The following is a 17,210-nucleotide window of genomic DNA, read 5'->3' as shown; positions in this document are numbered from 1 at the left end:
CTTAAGATGACAAGTAACCCAATATTAATCAGAAGTTTAGACAGATCAGAAGACATTTATGTAATGTGGTTCTCTCATGATCTTACGCAGTGACTGCATTCCTACTACTATACTCAGACAACAAACAGCTATGTAATTTACAACAATTAATGAGGTTATGGTGGCAGACTGCCAGTTCTTACAGCCTGATGTTTCCACTGTATATAGCACAGCAATCATTGTTACAGAAAACTGCTCGTCAGGCTGAAATCATGCACCGTCTCCTGAATACACTTCAGCCAATTGAAAAGGTCACCATCTCAATGACAGAGATTACTGACCCTTAAGATAAACTGACACAATTACACTCACAAGCATTTTGCAAACCAATTCAGTCTAAGTGACCAAAGTTAGAAACAAACCACCACTAAATCAAACAATTAAGCCTAATACCACACGGATTGGATGGAGTGGGTTTTCACTGCAGAAAGGTGACCACAATGTTAAGTATTCTGCCTAAGCAAAATAACCTGTATCAGACAATCTAAATTCAGTAGCTCTTGCCACTACCTGCTTCTACTAGCAAATGTTAGAGAATTATGCCTTTTATCAACTGGAAATAACCTAGATTAAAAGGCAAGGAGGGGTCATTAGTATGTGACTTGAAAGATCATCACTGGCTAAATGTTCCCCTTTTGCAACTACTGAAAGTTCACTGAAACTAAATTTAAGTGAGCCAGCAGCAGTTAAAAATACAGCTTCTTCAGTAGCTGATGAGGCATAGTTACGCCAAGGTTGTTATTTCTAGCCAGACACCAACAGCAAAGGTGTAGTAACAAAGGGTTTTCTAAAAATCTTAGCTGTGCCTTATGAAGCAACCATCTACCATAACCTTTCTCTAAAGAGCACATTGACCTGATTCATATATTATAGAATCATAAAAAGTATCAAGTTAGAAGGGATATATAAAGGTAATCTAGTTCAAACCCCCGACAATACACAGCAACATCTCACACTAGAACAGATTGCTCAGAGCCCCATCAAGCCTGAATGTCTCCAGAGATGGGGCCTCCACCACCTCTCTGGGCAACCTGTTCCAGTGATCCACCACCCTCGTATTGAAGAATTTTTTCCTAATGCCCAAACTAAATCTGCCCTTCTCTAGCTTAAAACCATCAGCCCTTGTCCTATAGTTACATGCTCTTGTGAACAGTTCTTCCCCAGCCTTCTTATAGGCTCCTTTCAGGTATTGGAAGGTCGCTATAACATCCCCTGTGATCCCGAAAGTGACAACACCCCCAAAGTCTTTTCTTCAGGCTGAACAACTCCAACTCCCTCAGCCTGTCTTCATAACAGAGGTGCTGCAGCCCTCTGATCATTTTTGTTGCCCTTCTCTGGATACACTCCAACAGGTCCACACCCTTCTTGTGTTGGGGGCTCCAAAGCTGGACGCAGCTTCAGGTGAGGTTCACCAGGGCAGAGCAGAGGGGCAGAATCACCTCTATTGATCTGCTGGCCACAGTTCTTCTGATGCAGCCCAGGATACTTCTGGACTTCAGGGCTGCAATTGCCCATTGCTGGCCCATGTCCAGATTTTCATCCACTACTACCCCCAGGTCTTTTTCCACGAGGCTGCTCTCTAGCATGTCTTCCCCCAGCTGCTATCAATACCTCTGGTTGCCCCAGCCCAGGTGCAGGACCCTGCACTTGGTCTTGTTGAACCTCATGAGGTTCACCTGGGCCCATTTCTCCAGCTTGTCCAGGTCCCTCTGGATGGCATCCTATCCCTCTGGCATATGGATGGCACTACCCAGCTTGATGTCATTGGCAAACTTGCTGATGGTGCTCACAGTGCCACTGTCAATATCGTTATTGAAGATATTAAACAACACTGGTCCCAGTACTGACCCCTGAGGGACACCACTTGTCACCGTTTTCCATCTGGACATAAAGCCATTGACCACTACCCTCTGGATGTAACCATCCAGCCATGCTGGCTGTCCTGGTCCTGAATCACCTCCTTGTTCTCTGTGTGCCTCAGCATGTCTTCTAGAAGGATCTGTTCCATGATCTTCCCAGACACAGAGGTGAGGCTGACAGGTATATTTTTTTTATTCTTTAATTTTATTTATATTTATATTCTATTTATTATTTATTATACAATACAAACAAAAAGTATGTTTTAAAAAAACAGCCTTCCAATCACAGTCAAGAGCAATTTTATTCATAGACTGCAAACTACAAATACTCAACAATCCTTTCCTAATGTTTACCTGAGCATCAAAAAATGAAATTAATTCATTTTATGTAGTTTTCCACTGTTTTTAAATGGAAAAAAAAGTTTGTTCACTTATTATTTGAAAGTCTTCTTTTACTACTTATCAGTTTGATCCAGCTGTATTAGATATACCAAACATCCACAGAAACGTTCAGTCTTTGGAAGAAAAGATACCAATTGGGAGTAATTCAATCTATTTTAAGAATCTTTGTATTTTTTTCTTTATTGTTACATGGACCTCAGGACCAATGAAACAACCTTCAGTCATGCTTCAAAACAGGATGGATGAAATTTGATCAATTAGTGAACAAAAAGCCCAGGAAAGATAGTTTTCTGGCAGCAAGACCAAATAAAGAAGCTGGCCATAAGGCACTTAAAACATGTAATATGAAGAAGATTCAGCCAAAACCACTCCTTTTTGAAGCCCTGCCAGTAGAGAATAAAAAGTTAGAGGAAACAAGGACTGAATTACTAGCATGAGTGTCCAGCTATTGATACCTAATGGGGAAAAATATTTTGAGTGTAAAAAAAACTACCTAAATCCTTTAACTAAAAAGGATTTAGATGAAAAAGAAGATGCGACCATCACAGTTAAAAATGAGAAGTTGCATGATTCTCACTGATTTTTACTCAGCAATAGTCACCACTACACTGAACAAGGGCTTGGTCAAAACAGTGGGAAAAAGAAATACTGTCAGCAATAATGAGCTAATGATTATAATCAAATTTGTGTTAAGGAAAAAAACATTATTACAAGCCTAGTAAATTTTCCCAAGGGTAAGCTGTCATTACAAAGAAAACAACAATAACGATTCAGTTATGTGTGAATATACTAGTTATTTCAAGTTTATCATAGGAAAAAGACACTGATGCAGATTTCAGGGATACAGCACAATGCAAAAATGTCTTACTAGGGATTCACTAAATCTATGAAATCCTTTCAAACAGGCAGAGATCCGCAGAATCAAGTCTCCATTCTAAAATAAATTATAACAGGATATCTACATTTCAAAATAATGAAATCTCTAATATTAATATGAAATATCACCTAAGGGGTGACAATCGCCAATCATTGATTAAATCCTATAGTTCTGGATGCAACATGACTCATTTACCAAACTCACAGCACAAGAAAAATTGTGTGAAGAGTTTGAGGAATATGACATTACTGATATAAGAAGTGTTTCTTATTAGATATTCATAATCCTTCAATACTCAAATGTTTAAATTCAAGGGAAAATGGGAAGACAGTTAAGGATCCAACAAGATCAGGAGGTCTTTGTCTCAAATTTCAAATCAATTTTCCATGACTACATCTGTAAAAGATGGTGTCTCAAACAGGTGAGTATAAAATAATTTTTCAATAATGATGTCATGCAGCAATAGCATATTATATCCTTTGCTTCGTGAAATGCAGCATTTACCAAGAAAATCCAGAAGCAAATGAACAGCAACCAAACTAAATGCAAAAGCTATACAGTTTGGATCTTAGGACTGGACCTCCAAAGAGGGCATGACACAACCCAAGGAATCTCTCACTTACTAGAGAAAAATAAACTTTTAACCTGTTTGTCTTGGTTAATCACCGGAAAGAAGCAAAGGGAAAGATTTCACAAAACTTAAAATCAGTCTGTACTCAAAAGGCAGAGGCATTAGTTTACAAGTTTCTTTGAGCTTTTCAGTGTTTTTGGAAAAAAAACAACCTGTATGAATTCCAACAGATCACTGCTGAACTGTGATCAGGGAGGTAATCCAGCTTCCTAGAAACTCTCTACTGTTGCAGAGTTAAGTGGAATCTGTTTTAGTTCTGGTCTGTGCAGTACAAAGATAAAATAAATACATTAGAATTTAATAATGCATGGTGAATTCAAGTATAAATTAGTAATGAGTTTTTAAGTGGATCACAAGAGGATGGTTGATTTCTGTGATAAAGATTATTCCAGTGGAATACCATCACCTTCTTTAGAAATTACGATTCTAAGCTAATGAATAATCTGTGAGATTGATATCAAAGCCAAAACTTTGTTCTGATGTATAGACTTCCATCAAATCGAAGTAGGTACAGCAGCTTAAAGGACTAGCTTGATTAACTAAGCAATGTTAGTCTTGAAGTCACAGAAGCTAACTCTATGAAATCATCTGAGTACTAATAAGCTGTGAATTCCACCACCTCTGGAAAGAAACTGGGAAGTTCACAAAACAATGAGTCAATGGCTTTAGCCTGAAACTGTTCAACTATTCATGCATGACTTTGATTTACATGCAATATTTCAAAATACCAATGCCTGTAAAGAACCATTTCCAGAGATTGATATTTAACAACTTACTACTTCCTAAAAAGAAAAAAAACAAACCTTTAGTAACACCTGCTCTCATCTTGTAAATACAACACTAAATTTATCAGTAAAGGAAAACTTTATTCTCATTACAGTATTAGATGAACTTAACTAATAATCTTTATCACAGAAATCAACCATCCTCTTGTGATCCACTTAAAAACTCATTACTAATTTATACTTGAATTCACCATGCATTATTAAATTCTAATGTATTTATTTTCTCTTTGTACTGCACAGACCAGAACTAAAACAGATTCCACTTAACTCTGCAACTTTCCTCGGAGACAAGCATTAGAAAGAGTAAGAAAACATATGAAACAAAAAAGAAACAAAGCTATGAATAATAAATGATAGGAGTCCCTAACAATTACTGTAAAAAGTATATTGGAGGGTAATTGTTCTTCACAGTGATAGGAATAATTTAGTGCTTATACAAAGGACTATTTTGGCTGACTTATGAAACCACACTGAGCACCTTTAAAAGGCCAAAAGACCGAAGGAAGTTACTCACCAAAAGTACCATAGAATCCTCTAGGTCCACAAGTGCCAACACCATATTTCTTCAGAGATGCCTGGGCAGCACTCTTTAACAGAAAATAAAAGGACAAAATATATATTCTTACATGAAATCTGTTAACTCTTTTATACTCTTCTTATTGACAATTTTATAGCAATATACACAGGCCAGTTCTTGCATCAGATAACGTGACTTGTTTTACATAAAGAACATTAATGTATTAAATTATATTAATTTATTTCACATCAAAACTGTTTTAGACAAGCATTTAACCATCATTCATTGCATTCTAATATTTAAGGATACTAATCTAGCTTGATAATCAGTTTGTACGGAATAAGTACAACAAATTAAAATTTAGTAAAAAGACAAATTAGCACAAAATTACAAGGCTTATTATCTTTCTTACTACTTCAGAAGTACACTTCCTTGACAAGGTTTGTATTTTCTTAAGTCATTCTTAATTCACAATAACATATAAAGTAAAAGAGGAATAACCACACAAGTATAGTAAGTAGAAGAACTCACCTTAACCTTTTCATTATCCAAAAGTCCAAGAAAGTTAAATGATGCAAAGTTTATACATTTCTTGCCATTAACAGTGATTATATGGGTGGGAGGACTGAAAAAAACCAACATATATCACAGATCTGTTTTTACGAATGAACAGTTGCCATTTTCATAAGCAGTCAAACAGTACAGGAGCTTTGTTTTTCAACAGAAAAAGGCACAGAGCTTTTTCAAGCTTCCATCTTTACACAATTCCGTCTTTACAATTTAAATTCAATGTCAAGTGACAAATGTCCTACCATATTCAGCAAAAACTATATTCCTGTAGTTTAATAAAGCAAGCATAAATACCTTCCTAAGATATTTAATTTATTGATTTCTTGCTGAAAACTTCATTCATACAAAGATGACTCCTGAAGAGATAAATAAAGGTTCTCCTTAAAACGCAAAGTGATATCTATTTAAAATAAGGAATACTACAGATAAAAAGAAAACATCATTGCTACTTATTTCCATTATTAAAATGAATTTAGAACCAATGTCTGTCATAAAGCAAACCCACAATAACAATCTTGTAGTGAATAAGGCCCCTGAAAAATAGCTAGCAGCTGTAAGCAGACTAAAGTATTGCATTATGTGTCAATGCAAGTTTTTAATTCTGTTTAATCTGTAATGGTTTAAATAATTCATGTAAGCAGGAAACAAAGAATGTGTGAAAACACCCAATATTAATAAATTAATGAAAGCACTATATAAAGCAAAAGATAAGAGAAAATTACTGCCCTAAAAATTATTATTTAAAGTTATTTTTAAAATGAAGATAAAAATAGCTATTACCCCATAAACACAATAATCACATCTATGGGCTGTATCCTAAAAGCAATCATGTTTTAGCAATTACATACTTCGATACTACAAAATCAAGTTTCAGTTAATCACTCAGATTGTTAAAAAGTCTCAAAAATAAACCAAGTTCCAAACCATTCATCTGCCTAGTTCTGTGTGGGTTGTCAAATATTACAGTTGTTATCTTACACTACTCCTCAAAAAACAATAGTTTCAACAAGTTTTTTCCACGTGAAAACTAGCACTGAGCAATTTTCATCATTAAAACTAAACAGCGCTGCTCAAATGTCAAATGCCTGTGCACAGCTGCTCCAAAACTGTTTGTTGACAATATTTAAATGGCTACATTTGGTGTGCAAGGTAAATATGTTTTAGGTCCAAGTTATTCAGTACAAGTTAAGAAAAACACCAGAAAAAAAGGAAAAAAAAAAAAGGAAAAAAAAAGGTGCCTAACTTCACTCAAAAAAACCTCCACTATTTCTGTCTTATATCTGTTCTATTTAAAAATAAAGCACATGTTTCTTTAACCAAGCAATTGCAACATGTACAAAACAGCTTTGGAAAGCTTTCTAACACAATGCACATGTACCTTCATTACCCTCATTCCATGACATTACACTGACACAAGCTGAGCCTGACCCCACAAAGAAGCAGTCCTGAATTACTGCAATGCAGCTTCTGCACAGTAGTAGCACTTATACAAATGCACAGCAAACTGTCTTGAAGAACTGACTGCTGTTAAAAGTATACCTGGATTTGTTCCTCTGTCTTGCTCATCAACGAGCTGTGTCAAATACTGAAAGTCCTATTAAATTAATTAACTACTTCCGTTCACACGTATATTCACAAGAGCAGATCTATACTTCCTTGTAATGTCAAAGGATTCTGGCATTAACAAGAGATTCAGTATATTCCCAGCATACTATTAAACCTGATAAATATACAATTCACCCCCACAGCTCCACCTCTCAAACCTAGCTGCAGCCCTCATGAAAACATGGCCACACTTCAATAAAAGAACTTTAGCCAGCCTTCCAAAGAAACATTCATGGTTAGGCAGAAAACTCACAAGGAAAAGCATATTCTAGTGAATGTAATCAAAACATGGATGCCAGCAGTATCATAAAACCTTCCTTGTAATGTCAAAAACAACAGGTCTTCACAAAAGGAAAACAGTTAAATGCTTTATTGCTTTATAGTTCCACGTATCTTCCCTGGTGTAACACAGTTCCTTATGTATCATAGTAAGGGACAACAGTTCTGAGATACTGATTGATCCAACAGAAAACATGAACAAAAATATAATTTGAAGCTATATTCAAAAAACTTGCAAGCAACTTCTTCAGAATTTGTGTCTTTTAAGGATCAAAAGCACTCCATAGGTACTTGGACCTCTAATTTATGTCTCAAGTGTTACATGTATTGAAAAATCAGTCACAGAAGACAATAAAGTTAAAAGCCAGCTCATTAGTGCCTTTTTATTTTACAGCAAAATAAGAAACATACTGTTTGAGGAAAGGGGTTTACATTTTCTGAATGCAGTCTTGCATAAGTTAGTTCACAGAAAGGGTACAACAAGAAGTAACAAATTTCTGAAGAGCCACTGAGCCACCATGGGTAACTTGCTCACCATTGATTCAAGACTGGTCACTTTTTTTGTTTGGTCAAGTCTCACATTATTGGCATCGCTTATCACTTGGCAACAATTCTGGGATTATGCAAGTGTTTGGCAGAAAGAAGCATACTACCATAAGGCACAAACTGCCTTGTGTACTGAGGGCAGAGGAAGCCTGCCTCCCACACACAGTAGGCCAAAATTTTTACAGAAATATTTCATACTTCCTAAGTGGTTATGAGCTTATATACCCACACATTACTGCAAATATGCAATGTTAAACCACCACTAAGATAATTCAGATTTATATGAACCACCATTCCCAGTGGGCATTAACACACAAAAAACACTAAAAGAAGACTATCTCATTAGCATCAATGGAGCCCCCCTAAAATACTAATTAAAAAAAAGGACAAAAATGCACTTGAGCTAAAATTAGTATGCAGAGACTTTTCCCTTCTGGACAAATTCTGAAATGTGGGTTAAGTTTACAGCCCAAGTTACGAACTTACAGCTGTTGAGCAACTTACAGGAAGGTATTAAGTTGGCAGTTTAAATCTTAGAAGATACACATCATGTTTTCCTCTTAGCCACCATTAAGTTAACTGCTACAACACATTAACATTCTGTCACAATACATTCCCTAGCAGTAAGCACTGGAAAGTTCTAAATAATTTATTTTCTGAATACATCTAAAAGATGTATGTGTTCAGATTCTTTAAAAAACATTCAACACTTCCTTGAACTCCACAGTACAGCTTGTTTCAAAATCCTGCATAACAGAACAATCGTCCACATGACAGTGGATTAAAACAAGCATCTCTTCTCTAAGGCAGGCTTTTCTTTGGTGGCAGAGCCATCAAAATGGAGCTCCCTATCACAACAATAAATTTTGTTCTGTCACTAAATTATTTTAAATTATTAGTGTCACTGGAAAGATACTAAGAATGCTTATATTGTAAAGGTTCTTGACATAAACAAATGTGAAGCTTGTAAAAGAAATTTCACAGCAATTTCTGAAACACTGTGGCTCTCACCTAAGTCAGCAAAAAAGTTTTAAAAGCCTTGTAACACACAAGACTGTAATGTCCAGACAATTTCCTCACAAAACAACTTTGCCTTGAAGCATCTCCACTTCAGATTGTCCGAAGAGCAACAACGTTTCATAAGTGCCAAGTAGCTGGCCACAAAATCAGTTTCTTCTGAAGTGATTCATGATGACACAGTTTACCCCTAAACCCTATGCAGAAGGTAATAACCACTTTTCAAGGTCTAAGTCTACATATTCAGAAAAAAAAAGAAACAAATTACTATTAAATGCAGACTCACACTGAAAGCAAAGATAAGCTGTCCTTCCCTGCATGTCCAGTGTTTTTAAAAAAAAATATTAGAACACTTAAAGTAAGAAAGATTTTCATAATAAATAGTCTTGATAATGCTGCAAAACCAAGACCATCTCTTCAGTGGCAAACTCAATCCTACTACCTAAAAATGCAATTAATTTATGAAAGGTTTTAAGGATATGCAAATGCTTAGTAAGAAATACATTTAAAGATACAGACATCAAGCATTTAAGTTTAAATAAAAGATAGAATTTATCTTGGTTATTTACCCTGAAACAATATTGTAGTTGAGAGCTGGATGATCTTTTGGTACAGGAGGTACAAGAGGCTCTGGCTGCCACTCCTCAATCAACTCTTCTTTTTCCTGAACAGGAGAAAAGAAATATTGCTCAAAAAGAATTTCCATTAGAAAAGACATACGCCAATAAACAGTTGGTAATAGTCAGATGTGAAGTGATGTATGTTAATACGTGTCACCTTTCTGAGACACTTAGAATTGATGTCCCTGCCAAACTGTAACAAATACTATTTCATTCAATCTATTAATTATGAAAAGCCTCCTCTGCAGTTTATGTAATTGAATACAAATTACATAAAAATTTAATATAAATTGCCTCACTTTACATTCTCAAGTCTTCAACAATGCTGTTTAAACAGCCAGGGCATTAAAATACTTTGCTAAGTAGCATATACATGAGTAGGACACAATGCATGAAAACTGCCATATGTTCAAGAAATGGTAACAACAACAACAACAACTATTATGTCAAGTATCCCCCATCTAACCATGGAGGAACACTAAATGCACACTTATTTTCAAAATGTTCTGAACAAAGGGACTCTTTACAAGAGCATGTAGTGACAGCACGAGAGTTAATGGTTTTAAGCTAGAAGAGGGTAGATTTAGGTTAGACATTAGAAAGAAATTCTTTTGTGTAAGGGTGCTGAGACACTGGAACAAGCTGTCCAGGTAGACTGTGGATGTCTCATCCCTGGAAGTGTTCAATGTCAGGCTGGATAGGGCTTTGAGCAACCTGGTCTGGTGGGAGGTGTCCCTGCCCATGCAGAGGGTTTGGAACTAGATGATTTTAAAGGTCCCTTCCATCCCAAACCATTCCACCCCATTCCATTCATTTGGAAAACCTGAGCTGGATGATTTTCCAAAGGACATGCAGTAGACCAGCATAAAACTTTAATTAATCAAGTTCCACATGAAATGGCAACCACTCAGGCAAATCACCAAAATCATCCTTCATACCACAAAAGCAGAACTTTGCCTGAGGATTATTTACTAGTACAGCAAGACACAGCTGATAGCATATTTGTTAACACACTAACTTTGAATGGCATGACTACAATGGGTTATTATTTCAAAAAGCAGTAGAATATTTAAGGCTATTTATTTCATTACCAAAATAAAAACTCTGCAACTGATTTTCTGCAGTGATACCTTCTTCCATTTTCATTTTTTCCAAATACACTTTTCAAAGTGTTTGAAGTACAAAACCAATTTAATATATGAAAAAATCAGAAGGAAACTACATTCAACAGTGCATTTAGTCTTCTGCATTTTCATCACTTTCTTTTTACTAAGCTAATTAGTAACTTTGTTTCTGGTTACTTCCAGAGTTTTAATTAATAACCCAGGGGATCAACAAAGGTCTATTTCAAAGCACAAATGGAAATTTCACTGGCCCTGTATTTCAGAAAAGATACTTTTTATGTGAGCATAGTCACATAAGTCATATGAAGTCATAGAAAATTTGTGTTTCTAATATTTTGCAGATGTACTTTTTAATTTAACTTTCTTATGTTACATTTCTTACTGAAATTTAATGCATGGGTTACAAATTCTAAAGGAAATAACATGCCATTAATATGTGCAACAGAATCAAATACATTCAATATTTTGGAGTGGCTACACTTACACTGGAAAAAGTGGTTAGTTTCTTTAGCCACCATAGGACAGACCCCAGCTGTAGCCTTGTGCTCAGTTGTGTACATGTTGAAATGCTGTCGCATTTATGAAGGAAAGCATTTAAGTAGGGGATCTTATTAATTTACCCTGTACTAGTGCCATTCATTGTATGTCAAATAGCAAATTTTAATGCTTCAGTTAAAAAAAATCCAAACAAATAACTGAGCACCAGAGAACGAAACAATAATAAATTACGCTGCAAATGCTAATGACTACTATGCATTACTGCCTTCTATTATGAAACCACGTTTGTCTCAGCAAATACCTCAAGAACCTATGGAAGATTACCTGGTGATACATCCTATAAAGATTAACATGCAATACTGAACAAAAATAGTGGAAAAGTAGTACTCAAATTCATGTTAAGTGTAGAACAGAACCACAACCATAATCCTGTATGCTTAACTCCATTGATCCAGACCAAGTGGCAATTGCATCCTTGTCTCAGAGCTGGTACTAGTGAGCATTTTTATACCATATTGCTGTTTGAAAAAAAGATATAAAAAGGTAATTTAACACTAAGTGTGCTAACTGCACTGCAAGTCAGCAGCTGCTACAGTATAGTCAGTCCTCTCCCAGCCACTTGTGCTGACATAGGCCGTTACAAAACCAGATAACCTTGCTCAGAAGTGATACAGATTAAAAGTAACTTGGTAAAAGCAGGATTGATATGTAGATCGGCTGATGCAACTGAGAAACGATATCCTGAGTTCCAGTTGCCCAGTAGTATCTTACACATTTCCGCAAGACTAAAAAAGATTTCTAAAAATCAGAAAGCAGGATGTTTGCTTTTGCAGGCTTCACTCTGCTCCTAAGACAGTTGGTACTGAATGGCCTCACATTCCTAATGTGCAGCGCAGCTTGCATCAGAGGTCTTGTGTTGATTTTAGAGCACAGTGTCAGGTATTTTTTTTGTTTTGGTTGTTGTTTCTTTGTGTGTTAATTAGGAAGCAAAATAATCAGGTGAGAAGCAGTACAGCCTGTCCATTATGGAAGGATAACTAAGAAAAGCATTAGATGACAACAAAGGCCTAAAGGGGAAGGCCCACAAGATTATGTATGTTTAACACGTTGTCTGGCCACAGACTTATTTGTGCTTCCTAAAATCCCAACCTATCAGGAACTTAGAGACAAAGAGTAGTACTCTACCTCCTTAGTTAATGCTTTAGGATATTTCATTATTTGGAACCAAAAGAATACCTACAGACACTGTTATTAATGGGTGACAAACAGTCAGCTGAAAGCAGACTCCTGTATTGTATTTTGTAGCACTCTTGCTACATGTATGACTAAATCCAGAAACCACCTTTAGGGTGGATTTCTTCACTGTTTTAGAAAGGTAACTCCTAAGTGCACCAGGTTGCACAATCTATCATCTACCTCTTGTTCTCCAGGACAGACTGGTTCTGACAGATCATACTAAGACAGCTGTGCAATAGTGGTATTCTTCAGTAATAACTATTACACTGAGCCAGCTCTGCTCTGGCAGCATCCCCAACAATAATTCACAGAGAAACTCCAAATATCATTACATGAGTGGCTGACATAAAGGCAACCTGTTCTTCACTACCTGAGCTAGCCCATCTTAGGAGCCTGTACCTCAGTAACCTAGTATTTCTGTCTGGTGTGGTAGGCTGGACACAACAGCATGAATCAAAGTAGAACAAATCAGAAAGCAAATCAGCACTGTCCTTGCTGAACAGCTGGCATGTTGCTACATGCAGCTCAACGTGCACAGAGAAGCTACACTGTGTGGAATCCCATATTGTATGGAACAGACTGTACTGGTTCTGGCTGTGATGGTATTAAAATTCTTCATAGCAGCTCATATAGCATCGTTTTAGATCTGTAACCAAAACAATTCTGATAATCCATTAATGTCATAGCTCTTGCTGAACAGTGTTTGCAGTGTCCAGGCCTTCTGTTCCTCACTCTGTTCCCAGATGAATGGATTAGAGAGTGTAGAAGAGGTTTTCTTCCCTGCATACCACTGTTCTAGATTTATCTGAGCACTTCCTTTAACATATCAGCTTCAGAAAAATGGTCTGACAACAAATGAAGAAGATGATCTGCAACTGGATGGTAACATTCAAGATACACATAGGAGTATCTGAGTGTAGTCCTTAGTCTGCAAGAAAGACATAGGTTTTAGCCTTTTCAGGTCATCAGTTAAGCAAGAGCAGAAAAGAACCTTTTCGCAGCATCTACTGCAAAGAGAATGAAACTTTCAGAAGAAAAGTTATCCTCCAAACTAGCAGAGATCAAAACCATCTGATGCAGGAAAATTCTACTAAATAAACTATCACAGTTTCTGAATCAACATGTAGTCTATTTTAAAGCTGCAGCATATCTTCCTAGATTAGTTGAACATTCAGCACATCACCACATTGGATTTCCCTTGGTGCTCACTCCTCTCTGTATTCTTATTATAGGCAGCAAACTTCAAGAATCCCAGGATCAATTCAAACCCTTCCAAGTACAGAACTCTAGTCCAGTTTAAAGGCATTACCCCTTGTCTACACGTCCTTGTAAAAAGTCCTTCTGCAGCTTTACTGTGGGCCTTCTTCAGGTACAGGAACATATCCTTCAAAAACATCCAATGGTATCCTCTGGCATTATGCAGCAAGCCCAATTACACACCATATCTCACACAAACTAGTCCAGGGACATGTCCAACCAAATCCTCCTCAATACTGATAGTCTACAGCCAGAAGTCAGGAAGCAGTTTCAGTCTTCAGAAACAATTAGTTTTGGGGATTTTTTGAGAGGTATATTGCAAAAGAAAAATGCTGCTGAACTACAAAGCTTCCTGGAATGCACTAGAGCGTGTAGCTACACACTTTTATATTTGTACTGCAAACCCTAGCACAAATTCTTAAAAAGTCACTAACCTTTGCCAAAGGAAGGGATACAAGAACACAATGCCAGCTTTTTATACCCTAGCAGTCACAGTCACATCAGTTCTTTTATATTTCTCAGTCTCAAACACAGTCCTACTTCAAAAGCATGAAATGAAGCATTTAAGTAATAAGTAATTTCATAAGTCCAAAGTGAGCTTACCCTTTGAAATCCTAAGAAAAAAAACAGCACAATTTGTGATGTAGCATTGGTTCAACAGAAAATATCAATAGCTATAAAATGTTTCTCTAAAGAAAAATATTTTTCCGCTATACCTTAGGTGTCAGATCAGATCGCTCTTGAAGCTTGTATGTCTTGGAGAAAAGAAGCCTGATTATCCATAGAATTAGAATCCCTTCCAAAATGAGATGGTAAGCAGGAGCCTGAAAAAAAAAAAGGATAAAAACAAGCCCAAGCAGAATTCTATTTGAATCAGCGTGACACTATGCAACAGTTTTGTCTCTACTTGTAAAAATAGCTTATCATCAACTGGTAAGTATCTCTAAACCAGCAAAAATTACATGGAAGTGGATTGTTTTGAAACTACTACTTGTAGATGCTAAGTTGTATTAGATTTATTCTGTTGTCAGTAACTTAAAGCACACTCTAAACTGACAGGCGGTTTCAGTTCCAACAATGCACATAAATTTAATATTGAGAGTGAAGGCATATAAGCCCTGCAGCTTGTGCCAGCATCTGTGATGGCAGAAAGCTTTCACAACCATCAGAAGTCTCCTGAGAGCTTGAAGGTCTGTGTTATCTATATACACCTACTTCACTCCAACATTTTTAAAACTTGCAACCCATTCTGAGTGCAGCTACTATTATTTACAAATAAACTTAATCCTGTCCTCATAGCCCATTTTTGCTAGTTTCACAGGCACCTTGAGCAGGCATAACCCAACACAGTCACCAGAAGCAGTTTTGCTCCTGTGTCATTTCCTCTCCTGAGTGGACACAATGTTTAGGGATATTTACAGCAAACCAGAACAAACAGTTGATCCAAGTTAAAGCTAGCCTCTTTGGGTGCCTGGAGGGAGGAAAGGCAGTTTAAAGCACACGTGCAGTTATGGCATCAGCATTTGACACCTAGTTTTAGTAATGGGTTTAGCTGTTCCATTTCAGGAAGGCTCCTGTCTACACTGTGCATGTCTGCTATTTTTAAAAGACTCAAAGTGCACACAGATTAGTGCACTCTTTCTTCAACTCAGGGGAAGTGCTCCTGCACATCAATATTTCCTAGTGGATCTGACCTGCCAACAAACAAAGTAGAACACACCATACATCCAGAAACTAAAGGAAACTGAACACAAGTTTTAAAAAACCACTAAGGAGTCCTTTGGCATATCACACTATAAATAATGAATTAATAATTTGAAGAGTAATTCTCAGTTCACCGAACATACTAAGAATACATATGTATATCATGACATCTAAAGAGCACACCGTAGTACAGAAGCAGTGGAAGTCCACACAAACTACTTCCCTTTGCTTTCCAGTGCCTATAATTATTCTGAATTCAGTGCACCAGAGCGTGCTACCAGCTTCAGTAGCTATACACTTCTATATTTTTTTGTACTGCAAACTTTAGTATAAATTCTTTAAAAGTCACTAACCTTTGCCAAAGGGAGGGATACAACAACACTGTCTATCATCAGAACACGCTTTTTAACATCATGAAACAAACATGCCATGCTGATCCCTCCCAAGAGGGAACACAAGCCTACACATTTAAAAGTTGTTTCTTCCTTTGTAAAAATCCCTAGTGAGTTGCAAAGGCTGACGTTATACTCAAAGAACACTGTGAATCCTGTTAAAGGTTTAATGCTATGGTATACACCTTAAATTAAGCTTTAAAACCTTAAAAACCAAGTGCGTGCACCTATTTTTCCACATATAAATGAGGCATACACATACACTCACCATCTGGCGAGCACAGACTCACACACGCGGCACAGACCCCCAGCCACGAAGACACACCCGCCACCGCCTGCCCAGACACCGCCCTTCCGCCTCCCCCGCACCAGGCTCACCGGTCACCAGCCGAAGACGGGCCCTTCCCTGCCTCCCCACTCCCTCCCACCCAAGCCAGCCCTCCCGGGACAGGGCGCCCTCACACCCCCAGCCAAGCTCCGACGGCCGCGGGGGCCCAGAAGCCGCCTCCGCCGGGACGAGGCCGGGCTGGGCGCTGGGATCTCTTCGACTCACCAGCCCCTCGCCCACCCCGCTGCCGGCGGCCCTGCCAGCCGCCCGGCCCCACCCCAGCCGCCCCGGGCCGCGCCTCAGCCCGCACCTCGTAGAAGGCCTGCACCATCTCCACCAGCACCCACTGCTGCCCCGCGCCCGCCGCCGCCATGGCCGCTCCTGCCGCCGCGGCCCCTGGGCTGGGCCGAGGGGCGGGCCCGGCGCTGCGGGAGCGCCCCCCTGCGGCCTGGCGGGGCGGGGCGGCGCGGGCGGGGGTGCGCGCGCCCGCCGCGAGCTGCGCTCGCGCAAGGAGGGGGCGCGGGTGGGTGGGGCGCGCGCGTCGGAGGCCGCCCTGGCTGGGGGGCCCGGGGGTCTGGGGGGGCCCGGGGGTCTGGGGGCCCCGCCGGCACCGCAGGCTCCTGTGGCCCCGCGCTGAGCTCGGCGGGAGCTGCCGCTTTGGTGCCTCACCCGCGCGCTGTGCGGGCTGCCGCGGTGCCTGGCGCGGGTGACTTCCCTGCCGTGAGGAGCAGCTGTTGAGATGCTGGGCTAATAAACCGGATGGCAAAAGCGAGAGTGCAGTGGGAATGATAAGTAAATTCAAGTAAAAAGGGTAATTGCAGCTTTCAGAGCCTTGCCAAAGTGAGCATCCTTAAAAGCTGAACATTCCTGTGGCGAGATAAACCCCATGAAGAAAAGGAGTAATGGTGAAGACCTGGCGTGGGT

General features: G+C 38.7%; 1 protein-coding gene across 3 annotated transcripts in view; it reads right to left on the bottom strand.

The window, feature by feature from the left end:
- Positions 1–16,680, bottom strand: part of SPTLC1 (serine palmitoyltransferase long chain base subunit 1) — a 34,235-nt gene extending 17,555 nt beyond the window's left edge. For all 3 annotated transcript variants that reach the window (XM_051643157.1, XM_051643158.1, XM_051643159.1), the window contains exons 1-5: positions 16,597–16,680; positions 14,579–14,686; positions 9,697–9,791; positions 5,642–5,735; positions 5,108–5,180 (exon numbers count right to left, since the gene is read on the bottom strand). In XM_051643157.1, coding sequence (XP_051499117.1) covers positions 5,108–5,180; positions 5,642–5,735; positions 9,697–9,791; positions 14,579–14,686; positions 16,597–16,659 — 433 coding nt within the window. In that variant the 5' untranslated portion in view covers positions 16,660–16,680. The remainder of the gene's footprint in view (positions 1–5,107; positions 5,181–5,641; positions 5,736–9,696; positions 9,792–14,578; positions 14,687–16,596) is intronic.
- Positions 16,681–17,210: the final 530 nt, after the last annotated feature.

The sequence above is a fragment of the Apus apus genome, chromosome Z (assembly GCF_020740795.1).
Source record: "Apus apus isolate bApuApu2 chromosome Z, bApuApu2.pri.cur, whole genome shotgun sequence".
Taxonomy (NCBI): domain Eukaryota; kingdom Metazoa; phylum Chordata; class Aves; order Apodiformes; family Apodidae; genus Apus; species Apus apus.
This window is presented reverse-complemented; position numbering and strand designations above follow the sequence as displayed.